Source organism: Lytechinus variegatus, chromosome 2, assembly GCF_018143015.1.
Source record: "Lytechinus variegatus isolate NC3 chromosome 2, Lvar_3.0, whole genome shotgun sequence".
NCBI classification, from domain to species: domain Eukaryota; kingdom Metazoa; phylum Echinodermata; class Echinoidea; order Temnopleuroida; family Toxopneustidae; genus Lytechinus; species Lytechinus variegatus.
In genome coordinates this window covers 39,193,107-39,219,053 of record NC_054741.1, presented here as the reverse complement: position 1 = coordinate 39,219,053, position 25,947 = coordinate 39,193,107, and the positions used below count along the sequence as shown (strand labels likewise).

At 35.6% G+C, this 25,947-nt stretch overlaps 1 protein-coding gene across 1 annotated transcript; it reads right to left on the bottom strand.

The window, feature by feature from the left end:
• Positions 1-25,947, bottom strand: LOC121408072 (endonuclease/exonuclease/phosphatase family domain-containing protein 1-like). The gene is made up of 8 exons (XM_041599402.1): positions 25,840-25,947; positions 18,193-19,276; positions 17,517-17,568; positions 7,163-7,270; positions 6,345-6,551; positions 3,141-3,192; positions 1,451-1,642; positions 1-119 (listed from the first exon to the last, which is right to left on the bottom strand). The coding sequence occupies exons 2-8, from the start codon at positions 19,158-19,160 to the stop codon at positions 1-3; spliced, it is 1,698 nt and encodes a 565-aa protein (XP_041455336.1). The 5' UTR covers positions 19,161-19,276; positions 25,840-25,947.

Sequence of the window (25,947 nt, the reverse complement as noted above, 5' to 3'; positions counted from 1 at the left end):
TCATAACTGGAATATAAGCTCTGCCCAGGCTATAGAGTGATCTGTTACCAGTCCACCCCAGGTCCAGCCTGCTGGTATGAGTGGATGTGAAAGACCTTCCTTGATAACACCACATGAACCTACATAAAAAAACAACATTGAAAAGATGAGTGTAATGAGTGAGCAAACGAGAGAGAGAATAAAAGAGAGGGGGAGGGGAAAGGAGAGAGCAGGGCTACAGATAAACACTGACCATGAGCAATTTGCCATCATGGCTCTCTCACTGGTCTGGATGCATGTTCAAAATCACACCACCCTAAGTCATATCATATTGTTAGTGGCTGCACATGATAACTTTTGTATATATCTTCCTATTGAGAGATAATCTTAAAAATCAGTTTTATTTCAATAACTGATATGTATTTGCTTAAATACCAACAAGAAGTATAGCATTTTCAACATGTACAACAAAAATAGAGTGGGATCATATTTTGCAATTAAAAAACAAGGTACATGTATGAAACGAAAGGTTTATAGTAAATTGTCAATTTGATAGTGAATGAAAAATAATTATCAGAGACGGCAAGCAGATATGCTGTTATACAATTTTTTTTATGTAGGTGTACAAATCTTAATCATTCATGCTTATTTTTATTTAGCCAACAGGATCAGATGGGGTCAAATCAAACCAACTAGAATAATTTCCTGCTATTTACATCTCCTTGCAGTAACCTTTTTTTTAAGGACAATAATACTTATGCATGGCCATTGTATATCATGTGTACTTGGTGGCCAGCGATGCTCTGACTAGAATACGCATATTAGCCTATCACAGGGTTCCCAGCTTTTCACAAAAAAAAAATTCCCTGATTTTTACCTGATGAAGTTTAAACATTTCCTGATAATTATCTAATGTTTCCTAAGTTGTTGCAGTGAATTACATGTATTTTCAGTGTAAAAACAATAATGTAAAACTAATTAGTAAACACTAAAAAAGTACCATAACCAGTCATTCAATGGATATTGTTTGATATGCAACAAAATATAACAGAGTCTGACTGACTACCGTGCTTTCAACTTTTGGGCCAATCAAAATTCCCTGATTTTTTCCTCATTTCAGGCATTTAAAAAAGAAATCAAATTCCCTTATTTTTTCCCTGACTGGAAAGAAGTAAATTAATTAATTTTCCCTGATTCCCTGATGGGCTGGGAACCCTGTTATCAACATCCATAACTTCACACATTTCTGGCCTTTGTATTTGTGTTGGAGAGTCATTGGCCATCAATTAAAGATACAGTATACATCTCGATTGATACTGTGTTGTCTTGATGAAATGTCATATTGGTGGGAAGCAGCAGGCTGATAGATGCTACACACAGATTTTTGTAAATTGTGACATTTTTTTTTTGAGTGACTCCTAAATACTGTAGTTACTATGATAAGCCTTAAATGCTTACTACATGTATTTACCTCTAAAGCACTTCTGTAGCTCATTGCTGAAGAAAAGATTATTAGTATGCTTCAGTTCTGGCGAATGGTCAACTCCGTTTGGCATCTGACCCTTTGGTGACACATGAATCAAACCACAAGTGATCAAAGGTGATAGATCAGAGAGGTCATGACTTGGAAAATGATCTGATGCTACGATCATGCTCTCCTTATCTGTAACAAAAGGACAATATTAAAGTAACAAGTGGAATGCCTCTGGCCGTCTCACCTGCATCACGCGATTCAACATCGCAGCAGTGCTGACTTTGAAAACTACTACAACTCGCACAAGATGTTCAGTGATACTTGGTTACTCTTATTTCCACGTTTTATGAACTAGACCAATACACTTTACAGAGATAGGATGGTAATTCAACAAATACCCCCAATGTGGCCAAAGTTCATTGACCTCACATGACCTTTGACCTTGATCATGTGACCTGAAACTTGCACAGGATGTTCAGTGATACTTGATTACTATTATGTCCAAGTTTCATGAATCAGATCCAAAAACTTTTAAAGTTTTGATTGTAATTCAACAGATACCCCCAAATCGGCCAAAGTTCATTGACCCTAAATGACCTTTGACCTTGATCATGTGACGTGAAACTCATGCAGGATGTTTGGTGATACTTGATTAACCTTATGTCCAAGTTTCATGAACTAGGTCCATATATTTTCTAAGTTATGATGACATTTCAAAAACTTAACCTCAGGTTAAGATTTTGATGTTGATTCCCCCAACATGGTCTAAGTTCATTGACCCTAAATGACCTTTGACCTTGGTCATGTGACATGAAACTCTAATAGGATGTTCAGTAATACTTGATTAACCTTATGGCCAAGTTTCATGAACTAGGTCCATATACTTTCTAAGTTATGATGTCATTTCAAAAACTTAACCTTAGGTTAAGATTTGATGTTGACGCCGCCGCCGTCGCTGTTGGAAAAGCAGCGCCTATAGTCTCACTCTGCTATGCAGGTGAGACAAAAAGTATCAATATACTCCCAAGTTCCATTTCTTTGCATTAACTTGTAACAAAGGTTACAAATGCATGAAAAAGAGCGAAAAGTGCTTCTACACATTAACCCCCCCCTCCCACAGCTAAACACAACACAATAAGACTGTATTGGACATGCTCAAGTAAACATATCAATGTACTCATTATTCAAATAAAGTAATAATAACTTGTGTTTGTTATCGCACTGTGTGTACATGCATTGCACAGTTTAAAATTTCATCAAGTACAATAAAATATATAAAGTAAGAGTACATAAATTCATAAAGACATCACATCCACTAAAGTTTGTTATAGACTTTTTTTTTTTCAATTGGGCTATTAAGGTGTCTTTTCTGGATGAATTCAAGTTCCTTTCCTTTTGTTGCAATTTGTTTCCAAAATGAAATAACATCATTACACTTCGGTATCACGCATTGAGATACACACTGGGTCATTATCAGCTTCTCTCAGAAAGATAGCTCCATCCAAATCATATAAGAAATAATATTTTGTCCTCTCACTTTCACCAATGCTAATTAGTTAAAGAAAAAATCTTGAACAAAGCAGTGCTGTTAATTCTACTTCTAGCAACATCATTGCTAAGATTTAAGTGCTCACATTCAGAACCAATTTATCAAAGGTACTAAGATGACTAATCTTGCTTTATTTACCTGGGAAGTACTGTTCAATGGTACGGCCTAATGCTTCAATGGACAGGAAATCCTGGAGGAAATAACACAAGAAACAATGACGATGGTTGAGACAGGACGAGGGTTTCATGTTTATTTGGAGGTAATTGAGGTGGTGGTAATTTCTATGAGAGGATTTCAAGAATTTATTTAATAAACAAAAGATATTCACTGAGAGAACAATGCATCCAGCTCATTTTGCATCGAAAATTTGATTGAATATATTTTCTCTGATTTACCTCATCCATACAAATGTACATCAGCTATCTACTAGCTGTTAAGCAATTCAATTATGGTAGATACCATTGCCATCAGAATACCCATGAAAAGGGTAAATAATATGCAACAAGGACACAGTCAAGAGAGTAGATAAAGAAAATGAAAAACTGCAAAAAATTGAATAAGTGTTTTTTATTTCGATATGGTATAAATGACAGCTTTAACTGATTAATCTCCTGCATTTGTTACTCCAAATAATTTTCTATATTGGTATGTTTTACTTGTTTTGTAACTTCTTTGACCTGCCATTCGTTTGGAATAAAACGGATATGTACAAATTATATCACTGTCCTGAACTTGAATAAAGTCATGATGAAACAACATGATATTACTAATAATGATAATGATAATAATGATAATAATAATGATGATGATGATAATAATAATAATGATAATAATGATGATAATAATGATAATATGAAAAATAATAATAAAAACAAAGCATGCTGGGGACAAAACTCTATTCAAGTTTTTTAAAATTGGAGGAGGCATTTTATAATCTTGAAAAAAAATCAGGGAGGCTTGTGTGTCATTGCCCAAGGAAAACAGAGGGAGTTGGTAACAAAATCAACATACCCCCCTGCTACTGTTAATTTGACTAAGTTATAATATAAAGTTATTTGTTTACTTTAAACGCTGTATTACTCAGGATATTACACTACCAAATACATTTCAACTCATAAAACACAAAATACTGGTATGATATTGATCCAGCATACATTAGAGGCCAGAAGTTTACATACACCCAAGAAATTCAAAGAAAAGTTGACACTTGCCAAACATCATAAAATTTAGTGTATTTTATAAGATGTTTGTGCTATCATGACAAATTTGATATCAAACAAAATGAGCATATAATGTCCCTTCATCACATTGCTTTGTTATCAATAGCTGAAAAATATGTAGGTGTATTTTTTTCCCCAAAAAATCTTCATATTTTAGACAAATATAAATAAAAACTGACAAAAACATTTCATATTTGTGATAGTTACTTCTTAACACTTCGTGTGGTCCAGTGGTTAGAGCATTGGACTCATAATCGCAAAGTTGTGAGTTCGAATCCCAACTCTGCCATTGTCTCCACTTTAATAAAAAGGCCCAAGAGTGATTTCTGTCATCTATTACGCCAGCTACTATGACTGATTAACCTAGACGTAAAATTTTCCAAGGTAATTGGTTATATACCAGCTTGGCGTTTACCAGCAAAAAATGCTGTCCTGCCGAGTTCCTAAGGGAGTTACCACAAACAAAAACAGAACATTTCAGATTACACTTTTTTGTTCAGTGGTGACATATGATAGAAAATGTAATATAAATCATACATTTGACATTTATAGATTTCTATGAAATGATGTTTGAAAATGTAAGATACAATAAAATACATTTGGCACAAATATTACTTGTTTTCTTCAAAGAAATTTCACCTGAAATATTCCCAAAAGCATCCAAATCATGTGAAAGAGCTTAATACGCTCTTTCATTTGACACCAAATTCTTCATGGAAGAATTATATTACTGAATATATAGTAAATGTTACGATGTTTGGCAAGTAAACAAATTTCACTGAATTTCATGGGTGTATGTAAACTTTTGGCCTCTATATACATTGCAAAAGAGAAGGAAATCACACCTTCAGTGCTCACAGAGTAAAAGTATCTTGACTGTTTATAAAACAGCATAGTTATGTTCCTTTACAGGTGAACAGACTTTCCTCTCACATGGGGAAAAGTTCATATCCAATAATGACCAGGATATCCTACATCCCACACACATGTCATTATTACAATGATCATTTCACAGTATTCAACTACATACATGAATTATGTTTTCTTGTATGGTACATAATAGGTAAACACTCAGGTGCGCTGCTAAATGGCAACTTGGCAATTCCCTCTTTACATAAAAATCAATGGTGGAATTAATCTCAGGATCAATGTAATCCCTGCCCCCCCCCAAAAAAATACATAAATAAATCGAATAAATAAATAAAACAATGAAATAAGAAATAAAATAAAATCAAATAATTAATGAACATATGAATGAATGGATTGAAATGAAGTAAAATAGAAGAAAATAAAATTAATGAATAATGAAAAAATAAATAACAAAAAAATAAAAAGAAATTAATAATCAGACACACTCCTGCCAACACCAATCTCCTAATAAGTACCACTTGGATACACAGGAAAAAAAAGAAAGACAATTTGGAAAATGAAAAGAAATATCTGAGCTCTAGCTATCAAATTTAAGGCCAACAAATACATGGCCATGAATAAACCCCTGTCATAATGCTATGCCTCTCACCGACCTCTTTAGGATTTTGGTGCTCTTTCTTATTCTTATTTATGCTATCATATGAACATGTGCCCTACAGAAAAGTAAACTAGCTGTTATAATAGCCATGGGACAAAAAGTGGGAGCACACTAGACCAACTTGAAGAAGATAATTAGTATCTCCTTGATTAGACAGACTCTCGCAGTATAAAACAGATCTACATCTCAGATAGGCTAATACATGTACCTATTCGGTCTTCTTGACTAAACCTATTCATTCTTCTATCAGTTTGGTTTGAGGCTCGGTCTACATTTAACCAATTCAGTCTAGTACTCAATTAGTAGGCCTACTATGATGCCATGTTGGTCAAGGCTCTGTTTTGTCTAATTATTATCTTTACTTTGTCAAAAGAATATTTGGTTCATAAACAATTCAACTAATCATACAGAAGTGATGGACTAAGTAGATGTTAGATAAAAATCGGTATTCTGGGCTAAAGGGCAATTAGACCAAATGTAGTACAGATAGACTAACTGGTTGAGATGAAGTAGGATTAGACCATATGAGATGAGACCAAACGGAAAATAGATAAAGAGGATGTAGACCAATTGGCAATCAACTGTAAAGCTCACCTCATGCTGATGATTGATATGATCATCATCTGTATTGAAAGGAACATTGAGGATAGTGATCTCAGTATGAAGAATAGCAAAGCGTCCAAGGAAGGGTATCCCTCCTGCTAAAGAGATGGTTTGGTTAGATGACGGTTTCAGACGGTATGAATGCTTCAGGCGGACATGTTGGCTGGTATCCCACAAGTACCCACAGGTTCCAATGCTCTGATAAAAAAAATAAACAGTTATTGAAATTAGGAGAGTTATGATGTACCTTTGCTTAATAATCAAATACATACATGTAGCTGTATTTGAGAACTTTGGATTCTTACGAAAAGTCAAGTACTAGTATTTGGTGCAAACTGGTAACTTTGCAAATAATTAATGTTAAGTGTATCAAAATGCCATTGTGCAGAGCATCTGGTATGTAACATGTATTCTCAATGAATAGTAGACCATGTCTAACGAACATTACCAATGCTGTAATATGTAAAAAGAAGACAAAATATGGACACTGCAATTGTGTTAAACTGGGTGTTTGAAGTCTGCTTATGCTTTAATTGGCTCAACAACAAAAGCTTAGTGATTGACTCGAGGCTAATCTATACGATTGATTACAGTACACATAGTTATTATGTGCATATCAATCACAAAAATCATATCAATTTCTACAATATAAGCTTCCTGTTACAGTGTTCTCAGCTTCCTTACTAAGATGCTTTGAAAATAGTGCTTCTCTAAAAGAATCTCATGAAGCTGATAGTTTGATACACCTGCACTAACACACAAAAAAAACCATAAAATTTAACCAAAGAATTTCTTCATGTGATTTATACCTGGTTCCGTCTATCATCAGAATAGGCTGTGATGCAGGTCCAATTCCCCCGATGTCCAGACCAGGCCTTCACTGGTCCTAGACTTGGATTGTTTAGCTCCGCACAGACCTAAATAAAAATGCAATCACAAAATTCACAAAATTTGCACAATCGGGGAAGAGTAAATCAAGTATCATTAAACATCCTGTGTGAGTTTCAGGTCACATGGTCAAGGTCAAAGGTCATTAAGCCAGGTCAGTAAACTTTGGCCATGCTAGGGGGCATTTGTTGATAACTTTGAAAGTGAAATGGATCTACATCATGAAACAATGACATATAAGGGTAATCAAGTATCACTGACCGTCTTGCAGGTTTCTTAGGTCACATGATCAAGGTCAAAGATCATCATTAAGGGTCATTCAAATTACATTTTGTAATGATATGCATGGTGTTTTTGTGAATAATTATTAAAAACTTATTTTCAAGGTCAACACTGCTGCAATAATGAATTGCGTAATGCAGGCAAGACTGCCAGAGGTTTTTCACTTGTTTATAGTCAACATCTAATGATTCCTGGGTAAAAAAAAAATTTAAAAAAAATTAACATTTAAAAGTACACTGTACATGTATGATCATCCATAAGGCCTGTTTGGGGGTAAAAATGGACACTTGTAACAAGCTAAAACACAAGGTATGCCATGGTGAAGTCCCTTTTTGTGTTGTAAGCTTATGTCACAGGGGCCTCTGAGGTTAGTTGGAACAAACGAAGGGGCTAGTTGGAACATGTTCCAACTTACCCTAAACATAATTATGAATAAAAACATTGGATTTGAGAAAAAAAATGAAGACAGTATTTCACACTCTTCTGAACTTGTATTGTAAACCATGCACGATTTTTGAGCCCCTAAAGCAATATTAAGGGGGAGGGGGGGTCAATTGTTACCAGTAGTCTATTACTATTGAACTACACTGTAGAAACTTTGTCAGTTCATTCCATTTTGAATTGGCACTTACATGTAGATAACCTTTTTATATCTCTGAGTAGTGACAAGAAAATTCATTCATCCGTTTGTCAAATCTTCATAATCATTATAATTTCATGGAATATAAACTTCAACTCCAAAAATAATCTTGGAAATTAAAAATCTTAACCCTGGTTAAATTTTGAATATTATAATCATAAGTCCACAAAGTCAAAGTTGTCCTTGATAATGCGACCAGAAAATTAATTTAATTAAAACTTGATTACTCTGATGTCCAAGTTTTATAAACAAAGTTCGTAAACTCAATAAAGCTATGACAATTCAAAATCTTAATCTTGGTGAAGTCGAGATTTAACGTTGACAATGCCACCAGATGAAAAGAAGCACCTACATGTACACATGTCTTGTTTTTACTTTGATTTCATGTTTGAGATTCTTTCTCAATAAAATTGATCAAACAAAAGCACTGATAAGCTAGGGAGGGCTAAAGAGTCAAGTAATCTACATATTCCTGAAATAGCATGTTTTGTTTTCAGGCAAAAGCATTGTTAGTCAAACACGTGACCACTGGTTCATGTGTGTGACCATGTCCTTAGCTAATGATGTATCTAATTAACACTTACTATGGATTCATATTTGGTGAGATGCAAGGCACACTAGATCTAGCTTTGGAGAAAAAAAATGCTAAGACCAGAGCCTTGGTTTAGAGGGGGCATACCCTTTTTGTGTTTTGGGGTCACCTGCGTGACATCTGAAAGTAATTAATTTCCTTTAATTATGTTAAAACAATAAATTTTACAGTTTTATTTCTATTCAAATCAAGAGGAATACAATCATATCTCGACATTATAACATTAATCAAACTTGGGATTTGGAAACCATTATTCACAATCCAGGTCGGTTCAAATAATTTTTTTTTTATATATAATTTTCACATTTAATTATCATACATGTTAATTGATGCAAATGAGGAATGACAGTTTGCAAAAATCATGAAAAAAATGCATTTCATGAAACTGCTGACATTGCTCTATTTGAATATGCAGCTTAAAGTCAATAAGTTAAAACTTCGCTTAAAAAAAAAGGTTCACCTTTCAAAGAATGGCCCAATGGATGAAAGTAACATGCAAAATTGGTATCATTTTCAGTGTTGCATGCTCCAGTAAAATTCATAACTTAATAACCATTTGTACAAAATTTGTGATTACAACATGCAAGTCACTCTATCAGACAGTGCAACAAACTCTTTTTTATTAGAAGTCATCTTGACAATTGCTTGGTTTTTAGGATATCTGTTTAGTGTGGACAGGGAAGTGGGAGGTGGTGTGGATATATTCTGACTTTAATACTCCTACCTTTTTCTCACTATTTTTTTTTAAATCTTTATTAAATCTGACTATTGTAAACCCTGTGCTATGATTTATACATTTTGAACAGGCAAAATTTCTGCCTAACCCAGGCTAAGGAAATACTTGTTTTTTTTAACACATAATTTAGTAATCCTGGACAAGTGGTAGCCATTCATGAGCGCTTATCTCTGATTTGACGGCATCATTGACTCTGTGGCATCCATTGAAGCTTGAGCACTGTCCTGGACTTGACCAGGTTTCTTTTCTTGCAATGACTCTTAACCCCAGACTTTCACATTAAACATTGCAATAACCCTGTTATTTTGCAAGGTCAAATAATCATTAATAATAATGTAACCTGTGGGGTTAGCCCACTGCAAATAAAAAGACCCCCCCCCCCGGACTCTAGATGGAGCTAACTTGCCATTTACGTTAAGCTTAAGCTGCACCTTGAGTACGGGGTTAGAAAAATTTTGCCCTTGAGAAAAGGGTAATATTAAGATTCCAATTGTTTGTTCAGTGATGTCAATAAACTACTACCAAGTTATCTTCAATATTGATTTACAATGTATAGACCCGAGTCTGAAGTTCAAGCAAACAAGTGACAAAAAACACTTGTCAAGGTGTAGATCTACACTTATATCATGCTTCACAAAACTAAAGCTACATTTATCTGAATTTTCCTATGCATTATTATCATAAAATATTGTTGTTATTTTTACTATCATTTATTTATTATTATTATTATTTTTCATTATTATTATCATCATTAATAGTATCATTATTTTTTATGGAAAATACATTTTACAAAGAGAGTCCTTAAAAATACAGATAAATACATGTGTAATAAAAATAAGGAAGAAACCAATTTTATACATGTTATGAAGATTGTAAAAAACTGCATTTACAATGTATAACCCCATATCAATCAAAGTTCACTTCTCCACATTTTGTAGAATATTGTTTCAAAGCAATACATGTAGTCAATCAGGATACATAGTGGCGTGATGCCAGTATGTTCTTCCTGTTGACAGCTGAGATTAGCCTTGATTCAAAGCTTAATCATTTTGATTCAAGGAATATGACTCAAGAATGTCACAAGACGGTCTTATAACTGTGAATTTCTAAATAAGGATCCATTCTCTTATTTCTTTATACATCAGTAAAATGCCCAAATTTGATGTTCTTTAAGAAGATTTTTTTCAAAAAAAGTGACCAAATTGTGTGTATTGAGGAAGTGTCACAAATCAGTCAAATAAAAAGAGAGAATACTGGAAAAGAGAATAAGTCCCAACATGATCTGAGGGTCATTTGAAATGGCATGATCACATACCATATGTCACAGAAGAAACTTATGTCAAACTGTTTACTCACAATTGGAGGGGGGGAGGGGACGAGTGGATATCCTGCGCATCCATGGGGTTTTGAAAAGCACCCTAAACAAGTCTTTTCCATGTTCCCAAAAAACTATTGGCATACTGACCAGAACAGAATAGCTTGTCATAGACGTGATCATATACATCGGCTTTACCTTTACTTACATTGGGTTTAGTACCACCCCTCCTCCCACACCTCACTCAATCGGACCCTGAACACGTACAGATAGTGTTGGCGTAAAAAGTTTAAAAGTACATCCTTTTTAAAGTATTCTAGCCTTTTTATATCCTTGCAAATTGGATTGTAAACATACATACTGTAGCTTTCCTAGCGAAATATATACCCCTTTTCAGTATTTTTATGTTTTTTACACCATTATTACGTTACATACGCCCAATCTTAAAAAGAGAGACCCTACATGTTTCTTTGGACACGCATGATATCCACTCATCAATGGAAGCCCCCCCCCACCACCGCCCGGCTCACAATTAAACCAAGTGAATCTCTCTTCAGTCTATTTTGATATGATTTGTTTAAATGGATAGAACTTATAGGCAAATTTGTGTATTCATTTGATGATTTTGTGCATTTTCGTAAAAAGATAAATATCATAAACTTTGCTGTCAACTAATATTATCAGTTACAAGTAGCTTAAAATATATAGACCCAATTCATGTATTCATTGCTTCATGTTCCTAAATGGTATTCAATATTTTTCTTATTATCTTTTATCTCAAACTGGTACACGTAAAAGTGCAAAATGACAACAAATGACAGGAAAAATCTGTCATTAAAAAAAATAAATCTGTGTAAAAAGTTGACATTATCCATATGTCATCAAATACAATTCACAATTGGCTCAAAGAATTGAACAAATCTGCCAAAGATGATCATATTTGTATTAAGAAGTATGGCGACACGTTTATTTGTTGAAAAACTAATAGTGTGCATGACATCAAACAAAATGTGCCCTGCAATTTGATAAAATCATTCGCATATCATGTGAGCAGTCAGTGAAAGATTACAACATGGAGCTATTAGCTCCATGATATAATGTCATCATGTATAGTCCATGGCTTGCATTTTTTTAGTAATTTATAGATTCTATAATAAATTTTAAACAGAAGAAGAAAAAAAAATCAATTATCCCGCCATAAGAAGGCCATGTTAATCTAAATTGGCCTCAGTGTCATGAATGCAAATACTTTCCTGAAGGGAACAACCACACTTTACATTCATGCTGCTATATTGAGAAATGGATAGACATTTATACCTGGGGCCTGTTGCATTTAACTTCTTGCCGTAAAATTATGATAAAACTAAAAACCCATGCTGGCACAACAGGGCACTATTCTTATTATGAATGTGAATACTGTCCTTTAATAGTCATGTAACCAACCAGGCTGTAGGTCTCTGTATACTTTTTAAGTGTTAATAATAATTTTGATAACATTATGGAATATTTTTCATTGTGTGCAAATGTGAATAAAACAAAACCCACTTGAAGTGAAATGGCCCGATAAGTCTCTGTATACTTTTAGTGTTGATAATATTCTGAGAATTGTATAGATGGAAAAATGTTATTGTGTGTATAATGTGAACAAAAAACAATACCAACTTGAAGTGAAATGGCCCGAATCCTTTCACATAATTGCACACACACAATGATACCGCAATTGGGTACCAACAAAGCATGAGTTAGTATTTGGGGTACTTGAAATATTTGCTTGCTGTGTCACCATCACATACATCAAGGTCAGTACACGTAGGTAGCATTATGAAAATCACATGAATGCTAATCTAATTGCAGAATTTATTTCTACTTTCTATAAAACTTAAGCAAGTTTATGCATGGTAAGTCCATTATTAAGCTAAATTCATCCTTGCCAGTAAAATTATTTGAGTGAGAGAGAAAAAAAGAAGAAACACTGAATTGTGAAGGCTTGACTGAAATTGGACCTGTGCCCCATTGCATAAAAGTTACTATTATGGTATCTTTGCCATCCAATGTTAACTTTTACACAACAGGGCCAGGAATTAATTTCAGCTCCATAAGAAATGAAATCACTATGTAAATCTCAAATTGGTAACTTAGTGGTTAGGACAACTTTCACATGTATTTTTTAAACAGAAAATTGTGTCCCCTTTTGGTTGGTTATAAAAATATTGTATGTTGTTATAGTTATAATCAAATCGGACTCTTCTGGCAGTCTCACCTGCATTACGCAAGTCAATATAGATCAGCAATGCTGACTCGAAAACAAATACTGAATAATTATTCACGTACAAGTGGAACGCCTCTGCCCTCTGGCAGTCTTGCCTGCATACACAATTCAATGTACATGTAGCAGCAGTGCTGACTTTGAAAACAACTAATACGATGACGTGTGTATGAAATTGATTGAACTTAAATTACCTTTGACCTCAGTCATGTGACCGGAAACTTGTGCAAAATGAGATTTGATTACCATATGTCAAAGTTTCATGACTAAAAATCCATTTACTTTCAAAGTTATTACATTTAAAAAATACCCCAATTATAAAAGTCCACTGCCCCAAAATGACCTTTGATCTCAATCATGTAACCTGAAACTCATGCAAGACAACCCATGATACTTGATTACTCTTATATACAAGTTTCATGAAATAGATCTACTACTTTCAAAGTTATGAGGACATTTCAAAAACTTAACCTTGGTTCAGATTTCAATGTTGATAACTCCAACATAGTTAAAGTTCATTGACCATGGTTACAGTATGTGACCAGAAACTCATGCAGGATGATGTGATATTTTCTTTTATATCCCAGTTTCATGAAACAAGTCCATAAACTTTTGAAGTTATGATAATAAAAAACTTTAAGACTCAGACCAGACCCAAAAGTAAAATTGAAAAATCAGATACCAATGGAAGCTTGTAAACTACTAGTACTAAACACAGCAACGCATTTTCAATGTTTACGCTGCCGTCGCTGCTGTTGGAAAACAGCGCCTATAGTCTCACTCTGCTATGGAGGCGAGAAAAAACACCTTTCCAACTAATTTCACTAACCATAAATTACCTTTGAACATGATCATGTGACCTGATCTAGTACCATTTAAAAACTTCTTAACTTTTGTTAAGATTTCAATGTTGATGCCCCAACATAGACCAAGTTTATTTGATGCCAAATGACCTTTGACCTTGATCATATGACCTGAAACTCGTGCAAGACGTGCAGTGATACATGATTACTCTTTATGTCCAAGTTTTATAAACTAGGTCCACAGGCCTACACTTCTTCGGTGGTCATCCAAACTGCCGTATCACACGTACAATGGTTCAAACCCATTTCAGAGAAAAATCAACCTCAATGTTTACTATAATTTTCACTTAGTTCCCCAGCCTTGTAACATATCCATTGCTAGAAAAATACATGGTTGGAAAGACTAAGACAATTGCTTGACATTGGTGTCTTTATTTTTACACAAAACAAAGGATCAGAGAAAATATCGCAGAAGAATTACATGCTTGCAATTTTGATTTGAGCGGTTTAGATTTTTCCCTGTACAAAAACGCAAATGACCGTGATTTCAATGCCCGCGATCAGTCAAAACGTCATATGGCTTTTTCACGTGCAAAATCAATGCAGTGTCGACGATATGAGCGGGGTGACCAGATTTCACAAAATGAAATACGGGACAATCGACAAAAAAGATCAACAAAGAAGGCTACACACTGTTACACCTGTGACAAATTATAAAGAATTGGAAGGGCGAACGAAAGAATGAAGGAGAGAAAGAAAAGACGAAAGAAAAGAGATGAATTGAGAAAAAAGAATAGACAGAATAAAATGATGAAAGAAAGAATAAAAGAGAGAAAATGTTTCCGTCATTCTTTGAATTGAATACAGAAAGAAAGAAAAAGAAATATGGAAGAAGAATACATGTATGAAAGACAAAATAAAGGAGAGAAAAAAAGTAAGAAAAAGGAGGAGGAAAGAAAGAATGAAGGAAAGAAAACTGTTTCCTTCATTCTTTGAAAGAAAGAAACAAACAAAGAATAAGGGAAAGAATTAGAAGGAAAAGTAACATAAAGAATGAAAGGAATGAGGAAAGAGAGGAAGAATGAAGTGAGGAGGGAATGAAAACATAATGGAAGAAGAGAAAGAATTAAAAGAAAAAGGAGAGGAAGGGAGGGGGAGAAAAAAAAATTTAAGAAAAAAGAATAAAGGAAATATAAAAAAGGAAATTTAATAAAGAAGACGGGTAAGAAAAAGGGAGGAAAGAAAGAAAATGAGCACACAGAGAGAGAAAGGATCAGGAAAGACAAATAGGAAATAAAGATAGATGGAACAAAAACAAGCAAGAAGGAAGGATATAAGGATGAAGAAAGAAGGATAGAAAAGAAAGAAAAAGGAAAAGAGTTCAAACTTCAAGCACAAAACTCTAATCATCTAACAAAATCATAATGAAATTTGGTGTTTTTCAAATATATTTTTGAAATAAAAAAACTGTTTTAGAAATGAATAAAATTTGAAAGTGATTTTGTTTTACTTAACAAGTGGAATGCCTCTGGCCGTCTCACCTGCATCACGCGGTTCAATATAGCAGCAGTGCTGACTTTGAATACTACTCTAACTCGCACAAGATGTTCAGTGATACATGGTTACTCTTATGTCCACTTTTTATGAACTAGACCAATAAACTTACAGAGATATGATGGTTATTCACCAAAAAACCCCAACATGGCCAAAGTTCATTGACCTTACATGACCTTTGACCTTGATCATGTGACCTGAAACTCAAACAGGATATTCAGTGATACTTGATTACTCTTATGTACAAGTTTCATGAATCAGATCCATAAACTTTCAAAGTTATGATGGTAATTCAACAGATACACCCAATTCGGCCAAAGTTCATTGACCTTTGACCTTGGTCATGTGACCTGAAACGTGCACAGGATGTTCAGTGATACTTGATTACTCTAATGTCCAAGTTTAATGAACTAGACCAATAAACTATCAAAGTTATGATGGTAATTCAACAGATACCCCCGATTCGGCCAAAGTTCATTGACCCTAAATGACCTTTGACCTTAATCATGAGACCTGAAACTTGCACAAAATTTTCAGTGATGCTTGATTACTATTATGTCCAAGTTTCATGAATCAGATCCATAAACTTTCAAAGTTATGATGGGAATTCAACAGATATCCCCAATTCGGCCAAAGTTCATTGACCCTAAATGACCTTTGACCTTGGTCATGTGACGTGAAACTCATGCAGGATGTTCAGTGATACTTGATTAACCTTATGTCCAAGTTTCATGAACTAGGTCCATATATTTTCTAAGTTATGATGACATTTCAAAAACTTAACCACAGGTTAAGATTTCGATGTTGATTCCTCCAACATGGTCTAAGTTCATTGACCCTAAATGACCTTTGACCTTGGTCATGTGACATGAAACTCTAATAGGATGTTCAGTAATACTTGATTAACCTTATGGCCAAGTTTCATGAACTAGGTCCATATACTTTCTAAGTTATGATGTCATTTCAAAAACTTAACCTCAGGTTAAGATTTGATGTTGACGCCGCCGCCGCCGTCGGAAAAGTGGCGCCTATAGTCTCACTTTGCTTCGCAGGTGAGACAAAAATTAAATGAAACATCGCGGCATCATACACAACAAGACTCAAAACGAAAGCTGAAACAACTAAATCTAGTTATGAAATCTCAGTAACTTGTTCCTCCGATTACATCTCCAAATCAGTAATCTGAGAACCCATAATATAATCATACAAATTTCCCGCCGATTTTGTGAGTATTTTGGCATGTTTGGTGGAGAGAATCTGCTCCGATCCTACATGCCTAGCTAGTAGCCTGCCACACAATGGCAGGAGGCCAGTTCGTTAATTGCGATGTATTGGGTTAGCAAGAAAATCACCGCAGAACTTTCAAAAGTTTATCGATTTTATTGTTGTCTCTGCTTCGTCATCTATTGGTTATTTTGATGAAAAATCGTCACTTTTAAATACATTTTGTTCAATATTCTGAAATACGGGACAAATAGGCGTCCCGGGAAGGGTTTGTCGGGACGCCGGGACAAAGAAGCAAAATACGGGACAATCCCGGGAAATACGGGACGTCTGGTCACCCTGGATATGACTGTTTGGCGCATATGCATATTAAGTGCATGCAGCTGTAGTTTGCTACAGTACACATTTCCAATGGGATTTGCACGTTTCATCAACAATTTGTATGCAGCACCATGTACAATGTAATAGAGACAAAATCTACTGCCTTAAAAACAAAGAAATTAGTCTGTTTAAGACAGCACACACAGATGTAAACCCTGGGCCCCGTCTTGCCAAGAGTGACGATTGATCCAATCAATCGCAACTATGGACGGCCAGTAACGTCAACATAATTTGTTCAAAATATTTTCTACATGTAGCTATTATGTATATTCATGCATTCATTGTTTTCTTGAAAATTCACTGAGCTCCTCTTTGCATACAAAGTACATTGTGCAAATTTTTCATAGAGAAAATTATGACACGGATGGATTTCAATAGAGTTACGATTGATTGGATCAATCATAACTCTTTGTTAGACAGGGCCCAGGTGGATTTTGAATTGTTATCATGATTCAATCAATTTACATGTATGGTGAACTTACCTCATCTAATGCAGTACTGTCTACAATGTCTTGGCAAGCTATTAGGCTGAGTCTATAGTAAAACAGAAATTCACAGAAGGTAAAAGGCCGGAGGCTTATAAAAGCATTATATTACCAGGAAATAAACACATGCCATAAATAAATTTTTTAAAACAAGTCGATAGCAAGGCAAAAATGCAGGCGCACATATAATATCTCTGACAAGGCTACATAGCCAAGTTTTAGGTCCCGCTACAATCTCTCGGATAAAATTGCAACCATAATAAGCAAAACAAGAAAACGTATTTATTTATTTTCTGAGTGGGGTACAATGTATGTTACAAATTCACATTAAATGAAAAAAAAGGATTGTTAAAAAAAAAAGCTAAAAATCTGGAATTAATCATTTGATTTATTGGTTTTTAAAAGTGGGTCAAAATGTTCAGATGCTACTTACTATCAGAAGCCACTTTTGAAAGAAATACAGAGAATAACATAAAGTAAAGCAACTCATAGGAAAATTGATTTAAAAAATAAAGCAGAAAACGTGCCTCAAATGCTGATTTTTTTTTCTTATTGTTACGAATCATACACACAACAATGATATCTGATTGGACCAGAGATTATCAGTACATATCATTATTCATTTGAAGTTATCCTTAGAGAAAGAATAATTACTATTGTAACTCAAGCTTACCCATTTTCCAGCAAGGTCATACAAATGACTTCCTTCACTCCAGGGTTTTTAACTTTATCCAGGCTTAATTTCTGAAGGTTCCATGATGCTACACGTAGTCTACCAATCCGTTGAGAAGGTGTTCGACGTAGCATCATTCGTCCTTTTCTCCTTGGCATTGTAGCAAATGGAGTAGGCATCGATGTATTGTCCGTCTGTGTTGCAGATGTGACATGGACTTTTTTTGATCCCCCATAACCAGATGGTAAGGTTCCATTGGGTCTTTCCCGGTCTCGCAAGAGTGGCAGTGAGTCTGAGGAGAAGTCTTCCATGATTGACATGGTAGTTGATGTGCTACACGTGCTTTCATTATCATCGATAGTCAAACAGTGTCTAATCTTTTCAAAATAATAGGTCCCTATTTCAGGTACCTTGCTAACATCTGTAAGAAACTTGTACTGGCCAACTTCATTCCTATAATCTACGATACGCTGCGCTAAATCTGTTCCAATTCCAGATACTTTGCTCAGATCAATTGCTGTAGCTTTATTAACATCCACTTTTATTTCAACACTTTGTTTCAAGAGTGCATTCAAACGGTGACTACTCTTTCGACTAGATGATGGTGTAGAGTGACTGCCAGGATCATATTTCCCACAATATATCTCCATCCGAATTAAAGCAAGTTTATTAGCACCTACTCCAGACACAAGAGCTAGATCTTCTGCTTTCCGAAACCCACCAATGTGGTTGCGATATTGGATTATGTTGCGGGCAATGTTGCGGCTGATAGTTGGTAAGGTCATAAGCTCTTCTTCTGTTGCTTGGTTAATGTTAAGCTGATCCAGTGTCATGACAAAGTCATTGGCACTATATGTAGCACTGATGTCACGACGGTGCCGCTTCTTCTTTGGTGACATGAGATCATGTTCACTATGGAGGCGGGACTTCTTAGGCCTCCGCCCACAGCAGCTAGTGACCATACCCATGGCTCATAGATTATGCAACAGTCACCAATAAAAAACGTCTTCATAACAGCTGTGTACCTACTCCTGGGTCAGTTATTTTTATTATGCAGTCATTCCAGTGTCATCTCATCTTGCCTCTGCAAGATAAGAACATTAAAAAGAAATGGGTTATAAATACTGTGACAAGTTGAAGGCAAACACTCCAGTATCTACTGCATGAACTGTACGCTATAAAATGTGCAGCAGCGTTGACTTTGCAAATTGAAATTATAAATTCTCATGATTTTTTCCCCTAAATTATTTGATTTTGTTTTACCTCATTAATGTCAGTTTTACTTTAACACAGTACGAACGCTTATGTGCACCATTGCTTATAAGCTAACATGCAATCATGCAGAAGTGCCAGTGGAAGGAAGGAAGGAAGGAAGGAAGGAAGGAAGGAAAGAAAGAAAGAAAGAAAGAAAGAAAGAAAGAAAGAAAGAAAGAAAGAAAGAAAGAAAGAAAGAAAGAAAGAAAGAAAGGGAGAAGGGAGGAATGAAATAAAAATAAAGGAAAGAAAGAATAACAAAATAAAACAGGAAAGAATTAAGGGAAGAAGAAAAAGAAAGGAAAGAGAGGAAAGAAAAAGAAAGAACAAATAAACAACAAGAATATGAGGGGAGAAGTCAAAAATTAAAGAAAATAAGAAGGAAAAAAAAAGAAAAAGCAAAGGCAAAGAAAGGGAAGAGTGAAGAAAACAAGTGGAACGCCTCCGGTCATCTCACCTGCATCACGCGATTCAACATAGCAGCAGTGCTGACTTTGAAAACTACTATAACTCGCACAAGATGTTCAGTGATACTTGGTTACTCTTATTTCCACATTTTATGAACTAGACCAATACACTTACAGAGATAGGATGGCAATTCAACAAATACCCCCGGGGGGGGGGGGGGCACTCAGTATATAATGCATAGTGGGTATGTGCCACGGAGGGGACCCCCATTTTCACACTCAAATTTCCGTTCCACGGCATAGCATTTTTGCCTTGTTGAGAAAAAGAACAAAGAAAGCCACTCCAAGGCATAGCATTTTCTTCTTATTGAGAAAAAAGAAGAGAGAAATCCGCTCCAAGGCTTCGCATATTTTTTCGTTACGCCGCTCCCAATGTGGCCAAAATTCATTGACCTCACATGACCTTTGACCTTGATCATGTGACCTGAAACTTGCACAGGATATTCAGTGATACTTGATTACTCTTATGTCCAAGTTTCAAAAGTCAGATATAAACTTGCAAAGTTATGATGGTAATTCAACAGATACCCCCATTATGGCCAAAGTTCATTGACCTTTGACCTTGGTCATGTGACCTAAAATGCACACATGCACTTTATCCTTGTGACACACTACTCACCAAGTTCTGCAAGAATCTTCAGGATTGAAGGAAGCAGACTACACAGAAGAAGAATGTTCAGTGATACTTGATTACTCTTATGTCCAAGTTTTATGAACTAGACCAACATACTTTCAAGGTTATGATGGTAATTCAACAAATACCCCCAATTCGGCCAAAGTTTATTGACCCTAAATGACCTTTGACCTTGATCATGTGACCTGAAACTTGCACAGGATATTCAGTGATACTTGATTACTATTATGTCCAAATTTCATGAATCAAATCCAAAAACTTTTAAAGTTTTGATTTTGATTGTAATTCAACAGATACCCCCAAATCGGCCAAAGTTCATTGACCCTAAATGACCTTTGACCTTGGTCATGTGACATAAAACTCTAATAGGATGTTCAGTAATACTTGATTAACCTTATGGCCAAGTTTCATGAACTAGGTCCATATTCTTTCTAAGTTATGATGTCATTTCGAAAACTTAACCTTAGGTTAAGATTTGATGTTGATGCCGCCGCAGCCGTCACCGTCGGAAAAGCGGCGCCTATAGTCTCACTCTGCTATGCATGTGAGACAAAAATAGACACAGAAAACGAAGGAAAGAAAGCGAGGAAAGATTAGATAGAAGGAATAAAAGAGGCATGAAGGAAGGATCTATAGAAGAAAGGATGAAGAAAGAAGGAAAGAAAACAAAGAAAGAAGCTCAAACACTGGGAACAAAACAAATAAAACTCAATCATCTAACAAGTTGAATTTCTTTGCAGTCTCGTCTGCATTACATAATTCAATAAAGCAGCAGCAACAGCTATTGCAGAATTATTCACAAAAGAAAACATTCATATGATTATAAACACTATGTCCATTGACCCTAAATGACCTTTTGACTTTGATAATGTGACCTAAGACGTGTGCAAAACAATAATCTATACTTGATTACCCTTATGTCTGATCCTGGGCCACTTCCATTCACGAGTGGATACCATGCGCGACCATGGGGTCTCGAAAAGCACCCTAAACACGTAATTTCCATATTCTGAAAATGCACCCCTTAACAAGTACTGGCGTGTGAAACCTTACCCTTAACAAGTATTGGAAACAAAACGATACTCTTGGCAAATATTACCTGAAATGAACCCCTAAACAAGTATTAAGGGTCCTTTGGTCGTCGGCTTTACCTTATTTGGCTTAGTACGACCCCACATCCTTCTACACCTCGCGCAAATCGGACTCTAAACAGGAAGTGTTGGGGCAAAAAGGACATCCTTTATAAAACATTTTAATTTTATTTTATCATCCCCGCAAATTTGACCCTAAACACGTAATCTTCCTAGCGAAATAGATACCCTTTTTTCATTATTTTTGTGTTTTTGACACCCTTATCACGTTACGTACGTAATGTGCCCTATCGTGAAAAAGACATCCTTTTTACGTGTTTTTTTGGTCGCACATGGTATCCACTCGTCAATGTAAGTGGCCCCCCCGGGTGTCTGATTCATGAACTAGATGCATAAACTTTCGAAGTTAGGATGCTAATTTAACCAAAAAGAAAACAAAGTTCATTGACCTTAAACGACCTTTGACCTTGGACATGTGACCTCAAACGCACAGGATACCGTAAGTAACGGTCTATTAACCCCACCTTTTTCTCAGCGGGATAGAAGCAAAAGCCGGGGGTGCGGTTTATCCACGGTGACGGGTCTGAACCAGCCCGTTGTAGCCCCTCCCGAACATGTAAGATGTCTGCCAGTTCACAACACATCGAGTGGCCGGGTGTAGCCGCCCAGGGCAATGTCGTTTAAGGGGTATGAGCCACGGGAAATGGGAAGCGATTATTACGATCTTATATTGTCCATAACAAACGCACCTAAAACGACCTTTAAAAATTTCACGGGAAATGGGAAGCGATTATTACGATCTTATATTGTCCATAACAAACGCACCTAAAACGACCTTTAAAAATTTCACGGCGGCATCTATGACCACGATGTGGAAGAGAAGATATCTATCCTCGTAAACATCGTCAGAGATAATACCGCGTCTTTCTCTGATTAATGCGACCACTAAATAGCTAGCACCTCAATAACAATCTTGAAATATGTTCTGAACAATCACGCACTGTAACTAGATCTACGCCAATTTTTTTTTTCCGATTTTTTCCTTCAAGGGGCATGATCGAAGATCGGCAAGTGATCGCCAATTATGGTGAAATCGAATGGAATCGGTTGCTGATTGCAAATCGGTTACAAGCTTACCCAAGTGAATGTGAATATCCCTCTAATACTAACGTCATTTAAGCGTTGATTTTTCTTCTCGTTGACAAAATACGGACATCGCTTCTAACTCCCAAATTTTCCATCTAATTAGCTAAAGAGGGCACGTGATTTAAAGACACTACAAGGGAAAGACTAGGCATAAAATCTTTTTACAAATAAATTGATGCAAAGCGTTACGCGAAGACGGCAAAGTGTCCAGTCTTTTTACTGTAAAGACTTCAGTGGAACGTTTATTGACAAACGAACGGTAGCACTGTGGGCTTCGTTCAAGGTATGTATCTTCTATTTTTGTTGGTTTAATTTGTCATCGCTTTGAATGTTTTTCAAAAAGTATTATCGTCAGCCAAAATAAATAAGTATGTTTTGTAAGTTATTGAATTTATTGGTGTCTACATTTTATAGAACAATCATGGGAACTGCGCATACAATGAATCAAGAATCTAGTTTTTAAAAATACCAACAAGCTGAATTAAGATTGTGAATTTTATTAGCGCCAAGTGGGCGCTGTGGTGTGCGCCTGTAATCCAAGCTATGTGGGGAAGTTACAAATTGAAGCTCAGAGGTTCGAGCCCTGGACTGGTCACGTCTTCCGGATAGTGACATCAAAGGTCGGTCGCAGACGTAAATAATCATATCTGATTAATACACGTCTGACAAAACTCAAATACACACACACATGCCACCAATGACCTTCCTCTTATTTTCGTGGAAGAGACATGCGAAGCAACTTAAATTCAGGCCGAGGTAAGCGATTTTGCTTTTTTTATGTGGTTTTTATAGGCCTATAGTCACGTATTGTATTACTGGACACTATTGTGATTCCCGACACGCATATGAATGCGTTTGAAAACAATTTCGTACCGTCAGACTTCCGCAATTCATTTTCACAGATCAATACATAGAACAAGATTGCAAAAACAGGGCGAAAAAATCAAACTTTTACTTTTATTTATCTCTAAAATGACAGAAAATGCTTAAAATATCATATAACATAGTTTTGCATTAACAATTGATATATTTTCTAACGGAAATATAGGCCTGATTTGCCGAATTTCAATCTTGTCGGCTCCTTCGATCGTATGATGAGGTGTGGTGTATTGTGGGTGATCGTCGACGGCTAGTTCTCAAGGTACAGTGCGCGAGGTTTACAGTGAGTAGAGCCGTCGATCGGCAGCTAGCGCATCGATAGAACTTGATGAGCGTCACAATACGAATGAGCACTGGAAAGTGCCATGAAACGTGCAGCTAACCAAAAAATAAATTAAGTTAACAAACTCAAATTTATTAGTATTACCAACACCTGCTCAGATTCGATATAAAAAAGCAAACAAAAAGTTAGCATTTATTCATGATATGATGTAAGAAAAAATCACAGAAATTTGTTCTTCCATCATTATAATCAAGGATATCTTTACCCGTCCGGCGCGCGTCCAGAATCATTATAAATGTAATTTGTCGCGCACAAAAATAATTGTTTTACGTGGAGGAGTATGCGGCAAGTGCGATGCAAAGAAAATGGTTGGTAAATATAAAATAATTTTAATAATATTTGGAATAGCAAGTGCAATTTTTTCTTGATTGTATTTCCTCTAGTTGTCATTTTTAAAGCACTGAAATAAAGGTGTCTGGCAATAGGATACAATAGAAAAATATTGGTAAAAATAAAATGGATCGCTTTTCACCAGAAAAAAGCCCTGGTGAGTAGCAGAATGAGTTTCGGCTAACATTATTGGCATTATCGTGATATAGGTAACCACCATTCACTTCATACAGCAGCGCTTTATTCAGTCGCACGCATGGTAGGGTGTCTGGAGAAAAAAATTATTTTTCTTATTTCAAGAAAATATCACAATTTCTTTGTGAATTTGATGAGAAATGACCTTCAGACTGACAGAAATGTAACATTTTTGAAAAAATTCCAATTATTGGCTGCAAAAAAGAAGAATGAAATTAGGTTAATTTTCAGCATTTTTCTGCCATAGACTGTGTAGTTAAGAAATGGGACACACACAAATCCAAATTTTTAGCTTCCGAGAGCTGTTATAAATTTATCATTAATGCCAAAAACTTGTCCATAAAGAGTCCAATAGGATTTTTTATGCTCTTTCTGATGGTATGATTTTTATAAAGATTTTGAAACCAGATCACAATGAAAAATTGCGACGAAATGAAAAAAAATGTGCAAAACAGAAATTTCATTTTCCCATAGAAAACGCATGGGGAAATGGCAATCTCAACACACACATAAATAAGAGTTTGAAAATTTTCTCTAAATCCTTATTTATAATGATCATATAAACTTGTCCTTACTGTCAAAAGAAGCCCCTGAATTTTCTCTTTCCATACATGCCAAACACAAGTTAATAATCAATTCAGATCACATTTTTCTAGCAGCCTGAACTTCGTGAAAAAAATGTGCCACATTTTCCCCTAAATCAGCCTGTTTTATGCTGACACTTTTCAGTGTGGCTTCAGACACCCTACGCATGGTTCCCTATTTCCACCTCCATTCACTTTGTAGGCCTACACAAATGCGCGTACACTAATCTATGAGTGGTTTCCAAAACCACGATTTGGCCACATTATTCATGTATGAAGCGATGTTAACCGACAACTCTAAATTAAATCCATTGCGTAAACACGTTGGTTAACCTGGCACTAGTGTGAGTGGGCCTAGAAATTCTAGTAGAATCTAACTTGGATCTGATTCTAAATCCTCGGGATAGACGATTGTCTTAACCAGGCGAATTAGCTCCTATGCAATTGGAATAAAGGCATCACGGAATCGTGTTATCCTAAATTCATTATGTGTGAAAATAAATTGCATACGACGGTAACGGTATAGTCTACCGGTACCGTATAAGCTAAGCAGGGACAAGAAACTCGCGATCATATTATTTATCATCACGTCCATTTTCAAGTAAATTTTCACCAATTTAAATTATAATCTCTTAAGTAAAAGTATTCCAACAATTGAAAGCAACCACTTGTATTCTCCAATGAATCTAAAGACGAATATTAAATATCTGGAAGTGGAACTTACCCTACAGCGTCGGGCCTGGCTTGGTCCTCGAACGTCAAAGCAATAAGACGAGGCGTTCGGATCATGGATGGAGTGCATGTGTGTACGTGTGGGAGTCGAGTACATTAC

Bases quoted from the DNA above. Each gene is read 5' to 3' on its own strand.
- LOC121408072 (XM_041599402.1), bottom strand. From the start codon at position 19,160: ATGGGTATGGTCACTAGCTGCTGTGGGCGGAGGCCTAAGAAGTCCCGC. The intron at 6,552-7,162 runs GTATAAATCACA...TTTTTTTATCAG, and splicing joins CTGATGATAGACGGAACCAG to AGCATTGGAACCTGTGGGTA. The intron at 3,193-6,344 runs GTGAGCTTTACA...TATTTCCTCCAG, and splicing joins ATATCAATCATCAGCATGAG to GATTTCCTGTCCATTGAAGC.